Genomic DNA, 23,297 nt, shown 5'->3' with positions numbered 1-23,297 from the left:
CCCTCTTAATGCAATTGGCACAGGTTTGTTTCAGGACCTGCCTAAAGGCTCGAACAGCTGCTCTGAGCTGAACATCTTCCGGTCTCCTCTAATCAGGGTACAGGGGCTCATGTTAAATTACTAAATTTAATGATAAGGTTTGTCCCTGTACAGCCAAACGATAAGTTTTAGGTTTTATCTGCAGCCACCAAGTTGCATTGCTTTAAAAGCCCACTGGGTTACACCAGTGCTAATGCCTGGATGTACATCTGAAGGCTAAACCTGTGTCACCTATTAAGGCTCTGCACTGAGCTGAATCAGTTAACAAGGCTGAAGAGAGAGAGTGTCTCTCTCTAGACCAGGCTTAAGTGTTTCTTTCAAACCACAAAGTTTGTATCATGCAGCCACCTTTGGGGGGCTGGCCTGTAACCAGGCAGAGCCATTGAAATCAAACAGTAATGAGCAGCGAGTTAGCCAAAGCAAAATGATGCAGAAGCCTTTAGGCAAAGGAAACTCAGGCCCCAACCCATCACTTAATTCTCTGCTGTTTATCTCAAATGCTGCTACTAGAGGAAAGGCTGACCCCTCCTTACCGCAAAATAGGCACAGGCTTAGTACCCACCACCTGAAAAATCCATTGTAATCACGCTCCATGGGAGGGGGCACAAGGAGATCTACTCATGGAGTCACTGAAAGTCTAAGCTTAGCTGTGTATAAATGCAGCTTTTGGCTGTGGGACTCCCCTCCCCCCCCACTGGAATAACCTGTTGGTGAAAGGTAAGAGGCAAAGACTGGCCTCGGGGCCAGGCAGCTGGTCAGTGTAAGGGTTAAGAGTGCAGTGACAAAACTGCTGAGTTTTCAAGTTCATGGCTTCTGCAAACTCCCTGCCAGCTGAATTTTTATTCTTCCCTCTCTCCCGACACAGAAACCTGGTTGCTTTCAAACAGCTATGAACTGGGGCTGCCATGGTGCAAGACGAAGCATGATAATATTCATGCTAAAAGGAGATTTCTGACTGTGCTAGAAGCGTGGGTGGGACTATGCTGGAATAGGTTTTACAGCTTCCTTTAGCACAAGGGCCATGACACCAGTGGCAGATTGTCAATGGAATCTGTGCTGCTTGCAACATTTTCTCTTGGGTTTCCTGGAGGAGGAGTGCAAGCTCCAGCAAAGCGCCAACAAGCCAGCAGCTTGGCTCTGAGTCTATTTAAAACAATTCAGTACAAAGCTGACAATTTGTATCTTGTTTAAAACAGCCAAGTTCCACGCCTCCTGGGAAAGAGCAGGTCTCTGCCTTCTCACCAGCTTTACAGACTCCTGGCCCCACCGTGTTAGCGGCCCGTGTGAATCCAGCTTTATTCCCAGTGAGCTGAGTTCATTCATTGGCTGCAAGTGAGGGATCCACTGCACATCATCATGCACAGGGGCTACAGGGGCAGCTTTTTACTGAAGGAAAGATGCAATTTCAGCAACTACAAGTCAGACAACTGAAATGCAGAGTCTATAGTCTTACCATCAGTTCTGGGAGTTTTGAGGTCTTCTCCCCAGCTTTGGCTTCCAACCAACACACACACACTAGACAGAGATGAACTTCAAAGCCTAACGGAAGCCATGGACTACACCATGCTCACCGAACTAACCAGCCAAGCTCCATTCACTGAGACATGATTACAGACAGACAGGGCTGGTTCTGATCGCTCTGAGTGCAATAAACAAATAATCTATAAGGTGCCCCAGGACTCTGTTACTAACACATGTATTGGAGCATAAGCTTTTGTGATGAAGTGGGTATTCACCCACGAAAGCTCATGCTCCAATACGTCTGTTAGTCTATAAGGTGCCACATGACTCTTTGTTGCTTTTTAAAGATCCAGACCAGCAAGGCTCCCCCTCTGATATTAAACAAATTGCTCCTTCGTGATCCAGACACTAACATTCTTTTGGGGTAGTCCTCATGATCTTCACTATTCCCACCCCACTGAGTCCCAAAGCCCAGTCCCCTGGTAAAAGGGAAGGCCTGGGCAGGATTCTCTTCGAAGCCTATTAGATCTATTCCAAACAAGCAACCAGAGGACAGGACTCCCTAGCTCATGTGAATATCCAGCTGACCTGGAAACAGCCCATGCAGCTCCAACTCCTCCAGCATTAGGCCATCAGAAGGATCAATTGTCAGGAGCCCAAGCAATGGGAGCTGAACTCTCATGCATGTAAGTTACTGATTCAGACCAACCATTATGCATTCCTTTTATTTCAAAAGTTGTCAACAGTGCACCTTGCACCTATACCAACCCCCCCCCCCCCCAACCTTTACTCAGTCCACACACAGGTACATGAGGGGCTCTGACAGCTGCCACAGACCTCTGATGGATAATGTGCAAATGCAACATTCTCGGCACATGGCATTAAGGTGGGGGCAGGGGCGGGAGTCAGCAGTACTCTGAACTGCTTGGCAAGTGGAATGTGTGTCCTTATTCTGGGCCAAAAAGATTCAAGACAAACCCCTGCCAATCCTAGGTCCTTTTGGGAAAGAGGAGTGGAGACAGAGTCCGGAGGATGAGCACCACTGTCATGTCAGGGAGGGTTACCAGGCTGGAGCAGTGTTGGCCAAACGTCTCATGCGCCTGTAGGAAGTGAGGGAGAAAAAGGCACAGTAAGTGATGGGGAAATGATGCTTTAGTAGAGCTGCCTGGAATCGCACCACAGCCCTCACAGATGCCAAAGGGCAAGTTACTGCACAGTCTTAGGGGCTGCTAGACAAATGTACTAGTTAACAGTGTGGTTCAAGTAAATAGTATCACCAGGTGAGGGTGTTATCTGCACAGTTCCTGAAGCGTGTATGGCATTGCTGCTGCGAAATCTGCTTACCTTGTTTCCATGTATTTTTAGCCTGAATTGTGTTTCAACATCAATCGGCCATTGACAGTTTAGCTTTACTGCAAGAGCTTACAGCTACTGCGTATCAGAATGTCTCAGTCTTACCAAATTGAGTATTAAATAACTGGGAGATGGTTTATCAGATACTAATGGAAGGGTCTCCAGTTTTGAGCAACCCATGAGTGTTGCTTGAATCTCTCAATTTTATTACCTACAGTATCTTGGGGAGATAAACCAGGCTGATTTCACTTCAAACCCAGGCAGGTCTGAACAGCCTAAGCTATTTATTTGCTTTGTGGGTCTCTCCCTACAGGGAGCAAAAGCTGCTCTTGTAATCACAATGGTGTTCCTATCTGTGCCAGCAAATAGGCAGAAGTGCAGTTAACCAGGCTGGGGTTTGGAACATCACTCCTACTTCAAACAGTGCATCTCCACACATAAAAGGGAAGCTTTGTCAGGATGTCTGCATGTGGCATTTAGTCTTATGACTCCTAGAGACCCCAGATATTACTGCACTAGAGGGGAGCTGGCTTTGAGCAGGAGATGGTTAAAATGAAAATGTGAAGACACTTGCAGAGTGATGTGATAACAGTTTAATATCCTGAAGCAAAAGAGAGAGAAATCCTCTTTCTGGTGTATTGATCTGAAATCTTGCCAGTTGGCTCTCAGCAGAGAAAAATAAAACATCAAAGCTTTTAAATTCTATCCCAGAGAGGGGCCAGAATGAAAACTGTAGGAACGGGCAGCACCTTGTGTTTCTGTCTTGGTCTCTGATCTTCTTCTCCATCTCCGCGTCCGTTAGGGTTTCGAGCAGAGGGCACCACTGGTCAGCATCACCTGTGTTGCGAATGGCAATCTCTACAGTTGGCAGAGGGTTCTCACTAAAGCACCAAGTCAAGACAAAAAACAAAAATTCAGCCAAATCTGAATTGCAACAGCCAAGACACACAGACTTTTCACTCCCCTTTGGCACTGCCCCAGAGCTGAGAGGGGAGGGCTACTCAATGGCTGCTCTGGCTGGGCACTCATTCTTACATCTGCTTGGTACAGTCTGGTTTCTGCCCAGTAGACAGACAAGCTATATTTCCTGGAGCCTGGAACTGCCTTGAATCTAACTACTTCAAAGCTATCGTCTCTTGTACGCACCAGTGAAAGGGGATTCCTCAAAGCAAATGCTGAACACGTCCTCCTTATTTTAGAAAGTTTTGGCCATCAGGAGGTATATGATCAATAACAACAACAACATGAAGACTGCAGTTTAAAGAGCCATGCAGATTTTGAATACCAACCACAGTCTCAATAGATTTCCCCTCTCTGAAGGCTCCCTATATAACTGGCTAATGGACAGACGACATTCAGGCTGAATGAAAAGATCATACCAGTTTATGAATGCTGAAAGCTTTGTTATATCCAAGGGGACATTCATGAACTGGGAGAATACCCTGTCTGCTCAGAAATGTGGCTTCCTGAGGTTCCTGCCAGCATTTCTGAGGCCATGTCTACAATTACTGGAGATCAAGGCTGGCGTGATCGATGCAGCGGGGGTTGATTTAGTGGATCTAGTGAAGACCCACTGAATTAACCACAGAGCACTCTCTGGTCGACTCCGATAGTCCACCGGAACGAGAAGAGTAAGGGAAGTCGACCAGACAGCATCTCCAGTTGACACAGCGTGGTGTAGACACCACTGTAAGTCGACCTAAGCTACCTCGATTTCAGCTATGTGGAGTAGTATAACTTGAGTCGACTTACCCCCGTAGTGTAGACAAGGCCTCAGTCTGTGCAAACTGCACGTGGTACTGTAATTCTGAGTTGCCTAGTATAACTGCTCTTCCTTCGCAGCCTTTGGCAACTCCTTATGTTCATAAGGCCTGGTGATGACACTCTCCCAATCTTCCACTGAAGAATAACACATTGCAATTGAATCTAGAGACCCTAGTCATGGATTGGGTTCCATTGCGCTAGGTATTCTACAAATATGCAGAATAAGTGAGGGTCCCTGACCCAAAGAGCTTAGTCTGCTAGTGCAAGTTACAAACTGGTCTGCTACGAGCAGCTACACCGTCACATGCTCACAAAGTGGTCTTCACTTCACTAACCTTTTAAGAATTAACTAGTACAGCCCCTTGTGGTTATGAGAGTGGGTTCCTAAATACTGAGGAGCTGGAAATGCAGTGTAAACACAGGCAAGTCTCAGTGTAAATATTGGGTTCAAATTTTGAGAAAGTGTGTGTGTAGGGCTAGCCCAGGTGCACAGCCATGTCTGACCCCTCCCACAGAGACACCACTACACAGGCTAGCGTCCTATCACTTACATGCAGCTAATCGCAGCTCTCTGATTCACAGGACATACTTCAACTGCTGATCACCCTGGAAAGGGGTTGTCTGCAGCAAAGCTGGTGATCTAGAATAGCAAACCTTTAGGGCCAGATTCTGCCTCACACCTGCACAAATCAACAGACTTCAATGGGGCTGCAGGACTGGGCCTAAGAGCATGATTTCAGCACAATCTTAAACTGGATCCCACATTTCCATGGACTGGCAGGTGTCAGACAGAGAAGAAGGGATTCTGCAATCTTGTGACAACACCCCAACTTCTCAAGAGCACAATGCTGCTGCCAGGCTGGCGGAGTGGCAGACGGGATACTCCCAGCGTAGGAGGCATTGTGTAATACACCATCAGCTGCATAATTTTTAGTAGAATGAGGTGAAGTAACAAAAAACAAAGTTTTGCCCTTCCCTATGTCCTGGTCCAACCTTCTGGTGACAGGCTGAGGTAACATTCATATGTGGCAGGGTCCATATAGCCAGCTGAGCAGGGTGACATTTTCTACTGGACACAAGGATGACTCCCAAGGCAAGGAGTGTTTGGTGTCTGGTAGAATCAGCTCCCTCCATTAGCTATTCAGGTGGAAGCTCTTTAGGTCAGGGAGCTTGTTTGTAACGAGCTGTGTATATAATTACTAAATACTGAGTAAGTCATGGGGACAGGAGAACTTGATGGGTCCCATTTCAGCCTCCTCTTACTGCTCCTTATATCTATTTGATATACTTTGCTATATAAACAGTCCTGTATAGTGGCTCACAACCCCACACTGCTACATCATGCTTTTTGGCTCTGACCTTGCTTTGCGCTAACAGTGCTGACCAGCAAAAGCAGAATCCCACAGAACCACATGGTTTCACCTCTCCCTCAGATGATTAAGATCTGCGTGACTCCTCAGACTATGTCAGTCCCTGGAGATATTAGGGCTGTTCTTTTGATACTGCTACAGCAGACCCTTCTCCTACAACACTGGAATGTCTCTCTTTAGCAACCGCCACCAGTGTGGTTTGGGAATTCAGGAACTAACCAACCACAGAACCCAAATATCATTAATCACAAGAAGGTTTCAAAGCCACTCCTCTGCTGGAGGAGAAGCAGAAGGAAGAGGACATTTGCACTAAGAGAAACAAAACAAGGTTTTAATTAGTGTTTTTGTTTAAAAACGAGATGATGTCTAAGTATTGACGGTTACTTTGTTCTGTGAGGCCTCCTTACCCCCATTCCTCTCCCAGCAGCAGGCAGCACTTTGATTTCATTGTTTGCAATAAGGTTCCTTTATCTTTGAAAGGAGGTTTAAAGTCTACCTATTGTAAACACTCTCTATGTGCAAACTCTCCTTAATAATCAGGGCCATGCAGAAATCCTTGGTAAACTGGCTTTCAACAAGCCAGGGTATGAAGTCACCTGTTGGGACCACAGGCTGGTATTATAATCAGCACTGTCTGACTAAAAGGGAGGTACATTTTCATATCATGCAAGCAACCTCCCAAAGGAAAAAAAACTAGCTACCTGCAAATAGCCTCTATCCTAACCAGGTCATCTGGGATAAATGGGGAAGCAGAGGATATTAGAAAAGCCTTTTGGTACCTATGCAGGTTCACAGGGCCCCTCTGAAGCATTAAGGGGCAAGAATTAGGAAGAGGGACCATCTAGGAATGCGAGTCTCCACTGGATATGGGATACACTGTAATGGGGTGGGCAGAAAGCAATTTACACTTACAAGGAATGAAGGACTAGTGTCTGGGCTAATCCAAAAGCGGACTTCTGCCCAACACAGTGACGAGAGGGCTCTGCTCTTCATTTCAAGTACTGTCACAGGTATAAACCAGGAGGGAGCTACAGAGAAGAAAACTTGAACTCCCAGCTGTGCTCACCAGCACACATTGCTAAACCAGCCAACGGTCCCCCTACCCTGCTTGCTTTCAAAGAGTTTACTCCCCAGCGTGGCCAGGATAGAAGTCTTCCCAGCACCACTGCACAGAGCTGGAGACGTACTTCCACCCAACCTCAGGGACTGCAACTACAGTCAGGAACACACCTGTGATTCTGCGTTGGTGGAGGCTGTAGTGTACTCATGCCTAGGGCATTTTTCCCATTATGTCATACAACTCTACTGAGAGGGGGTTAGAAGACAGTGGGAAAGACACTACACTTCGGTCCATACTTCAGCTTTTCTAGTGCCGACAAGACTAAAAGCACTTTTGGCAATGGTGCCAAAAATGGTTTGGTCCCCAACCACACCAGGAGATACCAATCAGCTTTCCCTGGCAAAGGAAGGTATAGGTCACATCCTGAGATGCTAACAGAGAGGGGACGCTGGCAGCAGGACACAGGACAAACACATGAGCTCTAACAATTAGATTGTTCTCCTGCTTAAATCCTAACTACAAACTCCTCTCCAGAGAGGCTCTTCTCCACACTGAAGCAGAGAGGATTTTAGGTTTACCTTTGGTTCACACTGAGTCTCTCTCCAGTCTCTAACAAACATTGCTTCGGCGATAATCTTGGAATTACACTGTTTCTGGGGACACCACTGAGGTATATTCCTGAAGGAAAGCGAACTGAGAAGTGCCAAGAGGCAGACGAGGAGTAAAAAGCAGCTGGCCCACAGCACTCCGGTGACCGGCTGCATTTGCAAAGGAGGCTGCCACGATGCTGGTTGTGGACAGTCAGGAATATACAAAGACCATGGAGAACGGCAGGAGCAAGGACAGAAGGTTACGGTGACGCAGACATATGCTCATGGTGCCAAGAGTGCTAACTGGCTGGGGCTCTTCTAAAATACTGAAAGCTGACTGCTAACTCCTTGGTTTCTCCAGCAACTTATTAAACCACAGTGTGAACTATAATAACCCTAGGCACTCTCAGGATTGCCTCTTATACAATAAACATGTCAGGCTCGCCATCTAAGTGCCAGCACTGAATTCTCTTTATTTGCTCCATTAAGCAGAGTAATTCTATGGACTAGCCTCCAACTTCTACAGTAACTCGAGGAGGTCTCAGAACCTTGAGGATCTATCTCCTGTTTTCTGCTTCTATGCTCCCTCACGCCCTGGAATTGACCTCTAGGCATTGCCCGTCCCTCCAATAAAGGGTTGGATGCGGTTCTCTTCCAACCGCTGGAGTGTACCACTGTGATGGCCTGAAATGGCCACAGGGAATTACTAAAAGCCAAAGCAAGGCAACTTCCTTTCTCCCAGCCACTGCTGGCCCTGCAAATCATCTCAGGTGTTGAACTCTGATCCTTCATATAGTATCACAATGCGCAGAGTTTAGTCTGCCAGGCCAACTCAGAGACTAGCTCATTAATGCACATTCCCAACTTGCACACTTGTAATATATTATAATGAAATACATGAAGGATAAAAACCATCCATATACTAATTCACCACAGACCACTACATAATACAACTGGAACCTATTATTGTCAGGATTCATAACCTGTCTTCTGGTGATAAGTAAATCACACCAGCTTTTATTCTGGCCAATGCAGAGCACTACAGTTGCTGTTTTAATCAACATTAAGCTTGAAAATACCTAAGACACCCTGGTTCATGAGTCTTCACGGCACAGGGAACACAAATGGCTTAGAGGCCTCTAGAAAAAGGTATCAGTGTGTATGTTATGAAAGGAGAACATGATTAAAGGGCACATATTTTCTGTACGAAGACGATGAAACAATAGCTGTTACCCATTAGCTATAACAAAAGGCTGTGATGTGGTAACAGCTGATATTTCAGCATCACAGAATAGCATTGCCTGGGCAAGTTACAAACTGTACATAACACCCCCAGTGTGTCTCAACACAACGGTCACTTAGGAAAGCAGCCATTTCTAGTCTGTTGGCTCTATTTTAAACCAAAACATACTTAATATTTTTGAATGGGTGAAGCAGATTCCTCAAGTTACCCAACCACCGAGAGCCACCAATGAGACACAGGCCTGAGGGGCAGCATGCAGAGCCAGGTTTCTCTAGAGTTTGTGGTGTTTGCACTGGTTCCATTCCCAGCCCCACTAAGGCTAAACTTCATGCTCTCCAGAGTCAGGCTGCACATTACATCCAAGCAAGGCTATGCTCCATTTCCCCACAGCACGCACCAATTCTGATATCAGCTTACATCAGTGAAACAGCACCTCTCCCAAACAGCCTCAGCACATTCACACCTTGCCCTCTGAGTCACCCCGTGCGACACAGCCTGTGAACCACACGAGAACGTGGGAAAGAGGGAATAGTCTCTGCAGGATCCTCAATAGGTGACCATAAAGGAGCTGCCAATACCACACAGGAAATGTCTCTACATAATATTGGCTTTTGGGAATTCTTTTGACGTGTGTTACTAAGACACTTACATGAATGTAATCTCGTTACTGCTTAGGAGTTCATCTGCTCCTTCCTCATCTGATAAACCACTCCACAGCAACTAACTAATGTCGAAGTGAGAAGGGCTTCAGGTGACAGAAGGACCACAAGAGCTCAAGAAGCCAAAACCATAGGAAGAGCAGAGTAGGAACCAGAGTGTGGTACATCAGCAGGATTATCTCCCAGAGAATCTCTTCCACAAAGAGGCAACTATTTAACAGATAGTGAAAAGATTACAGTGTTCTGTACCTGAAGGCATAAGTCTTCTGATGCCAGCTCAGTTGTCCCCGAATGCTGTAAGCGATGGTGGTGACAAATTCCCCACCCAGCCCAAGCTCTGAACACAGCTTCAGTGCAAACTTCTCCGGGGAGTTCTCCTTCTCCGACATGTCCCATTCAAACTGGTCTACCAGGGAAATGTTCCCCACGTGGATATTTAGCTGGACACAATGCCATAAACACAAGTCAGATTTGTTTGCATTTCAAATGCTCCTACGCATACCAATCTCTTGCATTACCTTGTCACGGTCATGCTTATTTAATGCAGGAGGTAAAGTTCAGAGGCAAACAAGATAAATGGCTGAGCCAATTCCATGCATTTCTAGAACTACTGTATTTGGGTTCTTTACTACCATTAGTGCTAGGAAACCCAAATGATGTGTGAGGACTTCCAGCTCCTCTCCCCAAAGTGTGACTCTGTTCCTTCCTCCTCTGGAACTCATCTATTACATAGGCTACGTCCAGACTACCCGCCATATGGGCGGGTTAAAATCGATTGCTCGGGGATCGATATATCGCGTCTAATCTAGACGCAATATATCGATCCCCGAGCGCGCTTATATCGATTCCGGAACTCCATCAACCCCAACGGAGTTGCGGAATCGACAGGGAGAGCCGCGGACATCGATCCCACGCGGTGTGGACAGGTGAGTAATCCGATCTTAGATATTCGACTTCAGCTACGTTATTCACGAAGTTGCGTATCTAAGATTGATTTCCCCCCCGTAGTGTGGACCAGCCCATAGTCATCTCAATTCCTGGCACAGACAGCAGTGTTCAGTACTCTGCCACCAGGGCCTCAACATAGAGGAGAGAGATGTGATCTAGACACAGGACCGGGGAGCCAGGAACTCCTAGTTTGAGAAGCCCATGTGCTTTTCCTTCCCCAAACAGCCTTCTACAAAATAATTTAACTCGGGTCATGCTTTTCTCCTTTATTACCTTAATAATAACTCGTTGATCTGACTGGTCCTCTAGGATACTGTCAGTTGGATAAGACTCAATCTGTTGTCGAATTGCAGAGGCAATGGCAGGGACAAAGGTCAGAGGATTCAAATCCAGGTCATCACAGAGTATCTCTGAGAACATTTCTGGGGTCATTAGCTTTTCTGACGGAGGTGAAGAAAGGACAACCAATTAGAACAAGCCAATATTCCCAGTTAATTCAGTCAGGGCTTACAGCAATTAGAATCTTCCTCTCACTCACGGATTACAAGGCATTAGGCCTCTGCTGTAACCTGCCATGCAGAGGGAAATCTCAAGTCTAACCTCTTTCTAGTAAGAGTCAAAGGATGGTTTTAGACTCTGGTTTGTAAGGACAAAAACAATCTACAAACTTTGACTTAAGGAATGGACGACATTTACTATTTGTTCCTATGGAAACAATGTAGCTGCAATCTTAATACAATACACACGTGAATGAGACTATGGAGATACAGGCTTTCTGTGCTTTTGTATTTGTATCTCATCTGAATGCCGCATGAGATCAGAGACACTGGACTGTGGCATCACTGAATCAGGTCAGGAGAACAGGCCAATTAAAAAAGATGGCCTCAAATTACACACACACGCCTAGTGCTCACTGCAGCCAGCAGGAAGGACACATGATACAGGATGAGACATGATGATTAAATGGAATCTCAGTGAAATGTGAGGCCTTGACAGCTTTGCCAACGTGTGGCAGGGGATCTCTCTCTCTCTCTCTCTCTCAAAAATAAAATTAAAAATGCTCTTGTATAGATGCAACCGAATCCCTCCAAGCTCCTTAGACAAGACTTGGCTGCCTACATACCATTCATGTTCCACGTAAAAGCATCTCTGAGTTTCTGCCCATCGATTTCCATGTCCAATCGGATTGGAACCAGAACCTCTGGCTGGGATGCATTCTCATGGATTACTGCTGGGTCATGGTCATCAAAGCTGAAAACAAACCAGGACAACACGCATTAGACACTGGTAGAAGGTACACTGGCATCCATGAGAAGAGAGACAGGATTTACCAGGAGTACCTCCCTCTGACAATCACAGCCTTTGGGTGGGCTCTAAAACATAAGCTTACAGATCCAGGGCAACAATGGACCCTGGGTTTCATTTTCACCTTTAACACATCTGAGATAAAATAATACGCTAGAGAATTCAGTGAGGAAGTTCCTCGAGTTTGCATGACTGGCTCCCTCTGAACTCTTCAGGTCAAGTCTTCTATGGAAGATATAAAATCATCATAAGTCATAGCAGCTGGACAATGTTGCAGAGAAATTACAGTTGAAATATTTGCACAAAGGCAGTAAAATACACATTAGTATGATGTAGGGGGACACAATTTGACCTGATCCAGCAGCTGGAGAAAGACTATGTAATATGATTTTAATGATCATTCAGTGGGATACACAGCTCCTCTCTTCTAGGCCAGAGTGTTCAACTTCAGAACACATCTTTAGCCATTACTACTGTGTGGCTGGTTAGTAGCCTACATGAATTGAGCAGTAGTCTTAGTTCAGTGCCCAGAGGACAGGTGTGCACCTCACAAATACCACAACAATTGGCATCCTTGTTGACAGTCTTAGCAGAGTGGCCAAGGAGTGGATAGGAAATGAGAGCGAGCTGCTCTCCTAACTCCTGAGGACAGCCCTTCCTGAGACGGGGGCAGCATGGGAAAGCTTGCGTGGCCACCTGTGCAGTGTCCTATCAAAAATCAGGAGGTCTGCATCCTGGGCTGCCAATCCAGCACATTCCATGAGCACTAGTTTAAAGAAATTTTAAAAAATGCATGTTACCTGATTCTTTAGTGGTTATTGATTAATTAGTAATTAATTGGAAATCAATTATAAAGAGCTGGGAACTGTAGTATTCTAGTTCCAGAACCAGGCACACGAGAATCAAGGTTATCCACTTAAATGTCTGGTTAGGAACCCAGGGCACTCACGCCAAGGGCAAAGCAAAACTTTTTATAAACTTTTATTAGCACAATAAGTGAAGACACAAATAAAAAGAGAGCAACAGTACAGAGTTTACAGTATCATATGACACATAGACACACCTTTTCTTGGGAATCTGATGATAAGAGACAGGCAGTTGCCTACAAGGGTTCTACTCCGTCCCTGGCATGTCAAACAGGTCTGATGGTCCAAATCTCTCCTTACATACATGGTGGTCTGGGCTATTCTAGGGCCTAAGGGCTGTCATTAATATTCATACAAATACCCAGCCTCCCTTGGCCATATCTGACTTCCTAACCCTAAGAATGTTGGGACGTCCTTACCCTAGAGAGCAGTATATTAATGATCCTAACTTAGCACATACACCAATCTGTTGCCAAAGCAAGTTCGTGGTTAAGCATCTGCCAGTATTTCTATCCTAAACTAAACAAGCCTACAACTAATTCAAATATCCCTGCAGTTCCCTGCTATCATTTTGCATGGACTCTCTCTCTCCCCAGCACAATATTCCCAGTTCTCCAAAACTCAGGGGGACTGTGGGGCCACTTATTTATGCTAAAATTCATAGGCCTCGAAGTCTTATGCTTACTTAAGCTAATGCCTTACAGGATACAGGTCTATAGTTTCTTTCACTTACTACTAAACAGAATGCTAAGCTAGCTCTCTGGGCTCCACACACATCTGAGAACACCATTCTGTCTCTATGGATGGCTGCGGACCTGACAGTTCTGAGACAGGCAGCAGCGGTAGAAACACAGATCAGCAAGGGAGGAGGTCACCCCTAGAAATGCATAAAATCTGAAAAACCAGGGAGAACACATTTTCTGCTGCCACTGAATTTTAATCATATGGGATGAAATTCACCCTGTGCAGAGGCCAATGCAAGGCCTATGTGACACTCAAGTTTCAGAGGCATTAAATGGTGCAAAGGCCTAATGAACAAGGCCTCATATACTACGCAGGGGTGAATTTCATGCAGGGGGCATAAGTACTTAGCTGCAAGTAGCCCAGTCTAACCAAGAGTGTCTTAGTTTGGGGATAGCTGGATCTTTATCACGAAGTATAATGTGCAATTTTAACAGCATCTACAAACCCTGTACAAGTCAATACAACATGCCTCCTGCCTCAGAGCCATCCTCTAGACAACTGTCAGCATGCAGAAAAACTCAGCAGTTTCCAACAGTAGGTGACTGACTCACCAGAGAGGGAAGGTTCTCTTCTTATCCCTGCCCATGCGGTTTCTGTTGATGGTTGTTGAGCATGGCACAGCATCGAGGTGATGAGAGCTGTTGGGTAGGGTTGGCACCCACTGGTTATTCCTTTTTGCCTTCTGCTCTCTGAAGGAGGAGACTTCGTGTTAAACTTGAAGTTCAAGCACTGAATATTTCTATTGTCATTATTTATGGTATGGTCATATATATAGCTCTAAGCCTGATCACAGGCTACCCCAATGGTAAGGGGGAGGGATAGCTCAGTGGTTTGAGCATTGGCCTGCTAAACCCAGGGTTGAGAGTTCAGTCCTTGAGGGGGCCATTTGGGGATCGGTTCTGCTTTAAGCAGGGGGTTGGACTAGATGATCTCTTGAGGTCCCTTCCAACCCTAATAATCTATGATTCTATAAATCTGAAAGCTGCATGGTGCATTTGTTCCATTCGTAAGTCTACAATTGGCTGAGTGGAAACATCCCAACCCCAGGTGGGAGGGTGTGGGGCTGGCCTTCTGGAAAATAAATGTTAACCATCTGATAATACTTGGCCCTTCTGCAGCACTTCATTTAACGTATACATGTTCCAATCCATTGACCAGCTTTTTCCTGTTTGATCTCATTTTATCTATCCCCACCAGTCCTTTTTGGGCCAAACAAAGAGTCCATTGCCAGGACTTACTGTTTAAGTAATACTACTTTGCCCTTCAACAATGCCTCTTATCCACCATCTCAAAATGTTTTACAAACTTTAAATTATATCCTTATGCTACCCCTCTAAGGCAAGTCAATTTGCAGACAGGGAAATTAAGGCACAGAAAGGTTAAGTGACTTGCCCATGGTCAGTCAGAGCCAGGAGTAGAACCCAGAGTCCCAATTCTTGGCGCACCAAGCTCTAACCATTAGGAAGCACTCCCTCCCTTAATTAAGAGACTATCATTGTCTAAACTCTATTTTTAACCCTAGCAGAGAAATTCTACAGCCACATGCACCATTTTAAATAACCATATTAATATTTGGATTGTGTTCATTTAAGTGACCACTGGAATATATAACTGTCTCTCTCTTATGCCCAGATTGTGCTCAATGTGGGTACATTTTTCCCCAGAACATACGCTAGAAGCTGGAATGAAACAGTCCTAAGGTAAGCAAAGTCACCAAGTTTCAAGGTACATGTATGCCAGAAATCAAGTCCTTCCATATTAGAGATCTTCATTTAATGAAACAGTGATTAATATTAGGGAACGCGGAGAGAAATAGATACCTCACTACATAATACCCTAGTTTTATACAGTTTGACAAGGTAGAAGAACTCTTCCAATCACTTCAACTCGGATCGTAGCCCTCAGCAATGTTTATTACCTGAGGTAGGTGGGAGGCTCTGTGCTGATAGACACTGCCTTGTATTTCTCATCATTTCCATCCAAGATCTCTTCCACTTCAGAGGCTTTCAAGAGAGTCACACTAGTGGCTAGTGTCGTATAACCGTGATCTGTGACCAGAAAGCACGTAACTGGTTAGCCTTTGAAATATTGTCAGTCATGGTACTAATTAAGGATTCTGCTGCTGGGGATAGGCAATGTTAACTTCTACTGAGAGCCTCTAAAAAACTGAGTAGCTTGGATGCCTTCATCTTTTCCCTTTAAAGCATTTCACTTTAGAGGAGTTTGACCTGTCATTAGAGCACTCAGTGCACAAGGAGTTGTGAAATTCTGTTGGTCCACTCCTGCCCACAAGCACCAACAGGCCCCAGCCCTATTGTGCTAGGTGCTGTACAAGCATAAAAATGGTCCTTGCCCCAAAGAATACACATTTTAGTTCTGGGGCCAGTTCAGCCAGGTGAGGCAAGTTTGATTTTCTTTGGCAATGTGACAGTCAGGTCCAGTCCCCCTAAGGGGAGAATAGGGGCTTGAACCTCAAAGAATACACAACTGAATCACATGGTTGTATAAATGTTATTGCAGATGAAACTATGACGAGTAAGGTCTTTTATGAAAGCCTGTAAGGTTCTGACCTTGATGGTAATTTGATATATGTATATAGACTATGGTTATGAATCTATGTATTTATAGACGTAAAAGTGTGCTCATAATTTGTGCTACAACATACAGCTCCACCTCACAACAAGGAGGTGGCTAATCAGGCATGGAGGAGCTGCCTCCTTAACCAGACGAGACTAGCTCCAAGCACCTACCCTTGTACAACCCAGGAAGCGACAATGGTGGACTATTAAAGTTAAAGGAAAGACACTAAAACTGAATAGAAAACCCCAGTCTTGGAAAACTAAGAAAGGAGGGAGATTCCCTTGATCTGGACAAACACCAATCACAAGTCTGAGGTCTGGTCTACACTAGAAAATTAGGTTGGTATAACTAAGTTATTCAGAGGTGCAAAAAAATCCACACACCTGAGCAATACAGTTAAACCAACCTAACCTCTGGTGTAGACACTGCTAGATGAATGAGAGAATTGTCCTATTAACCTAGCTACCACCTCAGAGGTTGTAGCTAGAATCCCTCCTGTTGGCATAGTGTCCTCACTGAAGCAGCATTGTAAGTGTAGACAAACCCTGAGAGGGAAAAAACCTTGCAAACCATTAAAAAGAGAGGGTCTGAAGTAAAAAGCATCCAAAAACTGCAGGCCAGCATCGAAGCAGGGTCCTGTTGGTGAAACAAATGGATCCTTTCTAGGCCAGAGTGCACACTGGAAAACTGGTCAGAGGCAACAGGTAACTTGTATTAGAAAAGGGAATTTAGCTAATATAGAAGTGTAAACCTGAAATTACACCTTTATATTTATTTTCTGTGCAACTTGTGTTTGCTTTTCCTTACTATTTCATCTCTGAATCTGGGATTTTTTCTATTATGCAAACCTTTTATTTGTACCTCAAAAAGGTCTCCAGTGCAAAGTGTGTAGAGAATGTCGTCCAACACGAGCTAATAACTGAGGAGCACATTTCACTGAGTCGGGGTAACAAACCAGAGGGGAAGAGTCCAAGGGTCTGTCAGTGAAGAACCTTGGGAAGACTCAGGCCCAGAAAGCTGGAGAAGTCACCCTGCAAGGAATAACTAGGATGGCAGAAGCCAGGGCAAGACTTTGATGATAGAAGGGTGGCTACTGAGGGTTAGGGGTCTGAGTTGATGTCTACACTGCAAAAAAAAATCTGCAGCAATGGTTTCAGAACCTGGGTCAATTGAGTTTGGCTCCCAGTGCCGAGGTTGCAGGGCTAAAAATAGCAGTGTAGGAGTTTGAGTTCAGGCTGGAGCCCAGGCTCTGAAACCCAGCAAGGGGGAGGGTTTTGGGGCCTCGGCTCCAGCCCCAGCAGCAACATCTACACTGCAATTTTTAGCTCTGCAGTCTGGTCAAGTGACCTGGGCTCTGAGACTCTGTATCACAGGTTTTTCTCTGCAGTATAGACATACCCTGAGCCATAGAAGCAGAGCATTAAGGCATCCAAGGGTGCAGGGCAGGTGCTGACAGAATCCCTTACTGATCTGGGTGATCCCCAAAATGTCACAGTAGGTCTTATTCAAATATACCCCAGGGAAGACACTGCAACCCCCCTATGATGTGAAATGGAGAAAAGACACAGAAAATAAGACCCAAAGTGAAAGCTTTGAAGGGCTGGTTAGTGACGGTCCAGCATGACAGCAAAAAAACTGCTTGTGCAAAGTCTCTGTTACAAAGAGAGAAGGGGCTAGTTGTGCTGTGGGCAGGAACTGTGATAGTTCCCTTCAAACATCCCTACCAATGTACCTCAGGGATAACCTCCTATAACTCTGCTAGGCAGTGCTGGGCCTCATGAGCAGACCATCAAGAACTGGGCTGTGGCTCTGTAATATGGACAAGAGTCCACAGAAAACAGACTGAGGCTTTTACCAAATCCACATGAACCCAGCGCTTCCAGAGCAGAAGACTACGTCCATTATTTACAATGTCAAGTAGCTTTTTTTGAAGGACAAAAGGAAGAGCTCCAGGTTATTTTAGTAAAGAAACTACCTTAGTTTTCCTGAAAGAAAACAAACAGAAATCCCCAGGTCCTCATTAAAATAAGTGTCAGAGCTACATCTAAGGTGCAGTCTATTAAAAATATGACTTCTGGCCTGGAATTCCCACTAGATGCAAGAAATCCTACTAACCTGCTTTTCTGGGACTCAGCACCATAACCCACCAACCACGCAGAGACATTTCTAGAGGCAAGACCCTTACACAGAATGAATAGGGGCTGAGTAGGCAGAAAAACAATAGCACTCAACTTTCTTTCCCTGTGCCACAGAGGTCTGTAAGTGCCATCTCAGGTGTAAGCTCTGATGTGCACTTGAAGCCCTCTGGAGTGACACAGTTGAGTACCCACTGCAGCATGGGAGGAATATCCCAGAAACTAATGAACCCTGGGATGCATAAAGGTCTGGAATGGTGTGTCAGAAAGTGGTAACAAAGGTTAACCTCAGAACTGAATCGTTCAACAGACCCATCAAAAACATTTATAAAGGCCTGATTCCATTGTGGCATATAGGAGAATTAGTGTCTGTAAAACACTGTAAGAACAAAAATTGGTCATGTGGCAGGGGCAGACCCTAGTAAATTGCAAAAAACCATGTGTATGTTGAGTGCCCACAAAGTCTCATGAAAAGGAAGAGAAAAGCTCATGAACTAGGATATCCAGTCAGTGCAATCACAGGAAAAAAATTCCCTCTTAAAAGTGGCAAGAGCCAAGGAGAGAGTAACCCTGAGGGAAACACATTAACCCATTCTTTACATATCTGAGTCTAATAAGCCAGAAGAGAAAAGAATTAAACATCTGAATACACATATTTGATAGCAGCAGGGGCCACAAGAGGGATTCTTTCTTCAGCAGAAGGTAAGAACAATATAAGCCAAAGACTTACATCTTCTGGGGCTGTGACTCCGCTGAGACTCTGTCGAAAAAATAAAAAGCAACAGGTCAGCAGAAAACTCAGAGGAGAAGTAGACATAAATCTGTAATATGTCGAGTTTGTTGTCTCCAGCCCTGTAGCTTGTAAGGTTATCTTTTAAAAGGAAACTGTTTCATTACTTGCTTCCCTTGCCAAGGAGACTTCTATTAAGATAACAAGATTCTTACTCTCTTCTGTTTCTATTGATATAGCTGTTGAACAATACCAGTTCTGGAATCTCTTTCTTTCCACCCCTTTATCCTGAGAGACAACCAAGGTCAGACAAAACACCTCGTTTTCAAGCAAAAAAAATCCTGCAACATCACAAAGGGGTTGTGTGTGTGTGTGTGTATATATATATATATATATATATATATAGAGAGAGAGAGAGAGAGAGAGAGAGAGAGAGAGAGAGAGAGAGAGAGAGAGAGAGAGAGAGAGAGAGAGAGAGAGAGAGAGAGAGAGAGAGAGACACACACACAGCCTCTTATGCCAAATGAAATTGTATGGGATTAATTTAGAAATGTATAAATCTTTTGCAATTCAACACCTGTAACTAGTTCAATGAAAATCACAGCTTATAGGTATTTTTAAGAATGTACTTAATTATTTCAATTTTTAAAAACTACCCTTTCCGAGTTAAAACATCAGGAATATTTATCAATTTTCTTACCATGTGAAGATGCAACTATTTTCTTCCTCTCTTCTACTGTGGCTAGTCGCCTCCAGAGGGAGGGATACCTCTTGTATAGGGAGCCACGAAACATACGCAGGTAGTTCCCCACCTACAAGCAAAAAGGAGAAGGTTTGTTTTAAGGGATGCAGCTAAAATGGCAAGTGTTTCCAGCAGGAATCTGAGGCATACTGACTCCTTTGTGCTGGTGAAGTGGGGCACCCAATGATGGTTCTTTCAGCAACAAAACACTTTCTCAGATAACACCAAGACTTTTGCAGCAGTACAGGAAACAAAACTTATATTGACCAACATTTCTTTTACCAGCCTGGTGAGAGAGAACCCCATCTTAACAATTCTCGATTTAATAAGACCGCCAGTAGTTTATATATAATTTCTTAACAATCTAACCTTTCCTAGTCTTACTCCAGCTGGAATTACCCAGATCTCCCACTATAGGTTTGTATAGTATGTTTTGATATTATTCCCTCACTACCATCTTTTATATTGAACCTTTTATGTTTCCAACATTTTTCTTTGTGCAGAACCTAGTAACCTAAGACCTGGTTTGTATTTTGTGTTTTAAATGCTTTGAGGAACATGCAGAGTTCTAACACAAATCAATTCATGACTCACTTGCCAACAATCCCTTTTAAAATTCAGTCAACATCTGTAAAGCAGTTTTATTCTTCCTGGCATAATGTCCACACCTGTGTTATTTTATCTAAGCACTAAACGTTACAGTAAGCTTTAGAGAACAATGAGGCTATTTCTAGACTATGAAACTAACATCTGAGGCAATAACATACCAGCAGCCTGCAGAATGTCATACAATGGGGTTTTCTTCTATATTAGAAAAGACACAGTTTGGTTCTACCTCTAGCTTCAGGTTTCCTTATACTATTTTTTGGTATTTGATGTTTATCAGTAAATAGGGTTACAAATTAGCTGGTAGCTAAGAGAGTAATGCTGTATTTTCCTTCTACACCACTGAGATTGTGATCTTGATGGTTAGAGAACCGCAGAGTTAACACCTCTGCTTTTTCACTTTACAACCTTTCCAGTTCTTTCAGAAGTACCATGGGTCGGAGCCTTGTCATTGCTAAAAATATGCATCCGGAATTCTAAGTTACCCACGACTCCTCTCCCCCATCAAATGGGTCTGAAATACACATTTTTCTGTTCTGAAAGTATAAGCAGATCTCTGACACTGTTGAGCCAATCAAAGGTTAATGCCTCAAATGAGTCAATTCATGGAGGCAGTGCTACTTCTGTGACTGACAGAAGCTCTGCTTCTGCAAATAGTTACTCCACTATGCTAAAAAACCAAAAGGGAGTCAATGACAACTGTAGGAGCATTAACCGGATTTTCCTTATTGGCCACAAAAGCCTGGACCTAAAATGATCATTTCAATTAACTTAATCATATGGCAGTTTCTGGACATTCAGGATCTTTCTAAAATAAATGTTCAGATATCCACAATATATCATATCATTAAGAAGTGTGATGATGCTCAGGCCGTTGAGACTTGGGGTACATCCAGCCTACCCAGCGATCGATCCCCAAACGTGCTCCCATTGACTCCGGAACTCCACCAGAGTGAGCAGCGGTAGTGGAGTCGACAGGGGAGCCACGGACGTCGATCCCGTGCCGTGAGGACGGGAGGTAAGTTGAAATAAGATGTCAACTTCAGCTATGGTATTCCCGTAGCTGAAGTTGCGTATCTTACATCGACCCGCCCCCAGTGTAGACCTGGGTTTGGAGAACACAGAGACAAGTTCCTGGTTTAGGCTGAGCTTTAGGCCCCAATGTGGCGAACACTTAAACGTGCTTAACTTTTTGTGTATGACCAGTCTCACTGAAATCAACTAACTCAGATCCTGCTCCCCACTCACGCTGTCACTCTTCCCGAATCATGACAACTGAAGACCTCCTAAAGCAGGGGTTCTCAAACTGGGGGTCGGGACCCCTCAGGGGGTTGTGAGGTTATTACATGGGGGGTCACGAGCTTTCAGCCTCCACCCCAAACCCCGCTTTGCCTCCAGCATTTACAATAGTGTTAAATATATTAAAAAAAAGTGTTTTTAATGTACAAGAGGAGTTACACTCAGAGGCTTGCTGTGTGAAAGGGGTCGCCAGTACAAAAGTCTGAGAACCCCTGTCCTAAAGTCTCCTAGCTATAAACATCACAAGCCAGAGCTTGACAACCAGCCCAGCATAGCGCTGGAAGCACAACTGAACCTTGGGGGCGTTGAAGATGCCCCTATTACAAGGCAGTATGAACCAGGCTGTGAAGAGGGGCAACAACTGCAGTGCCCCTCCCGGACTGACAGATTCAGACAGCATCTGGGGAAAACAACAGTTACCTCAGCCTACTGGATCAGGCCCATCTCCAAGGGGGCCAAGCAGTAGTGGGAGAGAGATATGGGAGCATGGTACCACTACGAGGGCTGCCTCTCCCCTGTTCCTGGGCAGTCGCACAGTAGGGGAGAGCCAGAGCCCCCCTGCCCCAGGATGGATCCTCCTGCTCCTAACCTCCCACTTTCTGGAGCCCAGCTCTGCCAGGCCAGGCCCAAGCAACCCCTCCCCGCCCCCCAACAGCCCTATTCCTCCTACCCGCGCCCCCCCCGCCAGGCCCCACGCATCCCGCCCCGCCCCCCAACAGCCCGATTCCTCCTACCCACGCCCCCCCCGCCAGGCCCCACGCACCCCTCCCCGCCCCCCAACAGCCCTATTCCTCCTACCCGCGCCCCCCCCCCGCCAGGCCCCACGCAACCCCGCCCCGCCCCCCAACAGTCCGATTCCTCCTATTCAGCCCCCCCGCAACCTCCCCTCCGTCCCCAGTCACACTCCATTTCCCCGCCCGCCCGATTCCTCCTACCCACCCCCACCCCCCCGGCCAGGCCCCACGCAACCCCTCCCCCTTCCCCCAGATCCCCCCTCCACCTCCCCGCACGCTGCCCCCCCACGCCGCCGCCCCCGCCGCAGGAGGCTCCCACAGCAGAGCGGGGCCCGGCCGGGCCATTGTCCCGCAGCCTCCTCGCCGGCGGGCGGGCGGGCGGGCCGGTACCTCGGACCCGATCATGTAGAACTCGCCGTCCTCCTCCAGCTGGAACTTGACGGGCTTCTGCCCGAAGGTTTTGCTCAGCGCCATCATCATCATGGCGGCGGCGGGAGCAGGGCTGGGGGCGCCGGGCGCGGAGGGGAAGCAAGCAGGGGGCTGCGGCCTACTCCGCAGGATCAATGCGCATGCGCCGGAACCGCGGCTCGGGGAGCCCCTACCCGCAGTGGGCGCGGCCTTAAAGGGGCCGCCTCCAAGTCTCACACACCCCTTCAGGGGGCGCGCGGGGCACGTGCCCGCTCGGTCCGGGCCACGCCGCTTGGCGGGCACGTGCCCCGCCGCCCCCCCTTGCGGTGCCTGGGTGTGGTGCACGCGCCCGGGGTCCAGTGCAGACAGGGGGGCAGCGGAGCTAGGGGCGCGCTGTGGCCGTGGGGCGCGCTGGACGCAGGGGGCGGTGCAGCCTAGGGCCGCCCCTTGGCTTTCTCTCATCACCCTTTGTTAGTTACGCCACAAGAGCCCCCATCCCGCCCGGGCAGCATGGCAGGAATTGCCTTTTTTGCAGAGCTGGATTATGGTTTTGTGAGGCCCTGAATGGGGGGTGGGCGCCTTCCTACTGCTTCTGCCTGTAGTCACCCCCTCCTGCTGGGGACCAGGGTCTGGATATGGGGGCTTCCCCTGCTCCTGTCAG

The 23,297-nt window shown here is 46.2% G+C and overlaps 1 protein-coding gene across 2 annotated transcripts; it reads right to left on the bottom strand.

Moving 5' to 3' along the window:
- Window positions 1-2,199: 2,199 nt before the first annotated feature.
- Window positions 2,200-22,810, bottom strand: SMARCB1 (SWI/SNF related, matrix associated, actin dependent regulator of chromatin, subfamily b, member 1). 2 transcript variants are annotated; one of them, XM_030582527.1, is made up of 10 exons: window positions 22,619-22,810; window positions 19,548-19,659; window positions 18,848-18,877; window positions 15,321-15,450; window positions 13,954-14,091; window positions 11,611-11,738; window positions 10,761-10,927; window positions 9,789-9,979; window positions 3,603-3,734; window positions 2,200-2,600 (listed from the first exon to the last, which is right to left on the bottom strand). In XM_030582527.1, the coding sequence occupies exons 1-10, from the start codon at window positions 22,709-22,711 to the stop codon at window positions 2,561-2,563; spliced, it is 1,161 nt and encodes a 386-aa protein (XP_030438387.1). In that variant the 5' UTR covers window positions 22,712-22,810; the 3' UTR covers window positions 2,200-2,560. The 2 variants fall into 2 exon arrangements, with proteins under 2 accessions (XP_030438387.1, XP_030438389.1); XM_030582529.1 differs by lacking the exon at window positions 22,619-22,810 and adding an exon at window positions 21,915-22,142.
- Between the last annotated feature and the right edge of the window lie 487 nt (window positions 22,811-23,297).

This window comes from Gopherus evgoodei, chromosome 13 (genome assembly GCF_007399415.2).
Source record: "Gopherus evgoodei ecotype Sinaloan lineage chromosome 13, rGopEvg1_v1.p, whole genome shotgun sequence".
In the NCBI taxonomy this organism is placed as follows: Eukaryota; Metazoa; Chordata; order Testudines; family Testudinidae; genus Gopherus; species Gopherus evgoodei.
The sequence above is the reverse complement of the archived record's forward strand: the minus strand, read 5'-3'. Positions and strand labels throughout refer to the sequence as shown.

What these genes read in the sequence shown, in the direction of transcription:
- SMARCB1 (XM_030582527.1), bottom strand. Translation starts at nt 22,711, where the DNA reads ATGATGATGATGGCGCTGAGCAAAACCTTCGGGCAGAAGCCCGTCAAG. An exon ending in AATAGTTGCATCTTCACATG is followed by an intron (nt 18,878 to 19,547) that starts GTAAGAAAATTG and finishes TTTTTTCGACAG; the next exon opens with AGTCTCAGCGGAGTCACAGC. An exon ending in GAGTCACAGCCCCAGAAGAT is followed by an intron (nt 15,451 to 18,847) that starts GTAAGTCTTTGG and finishes TTCTGGTCACAG; the next exon opens with ATCACGGTTATACGACACTA.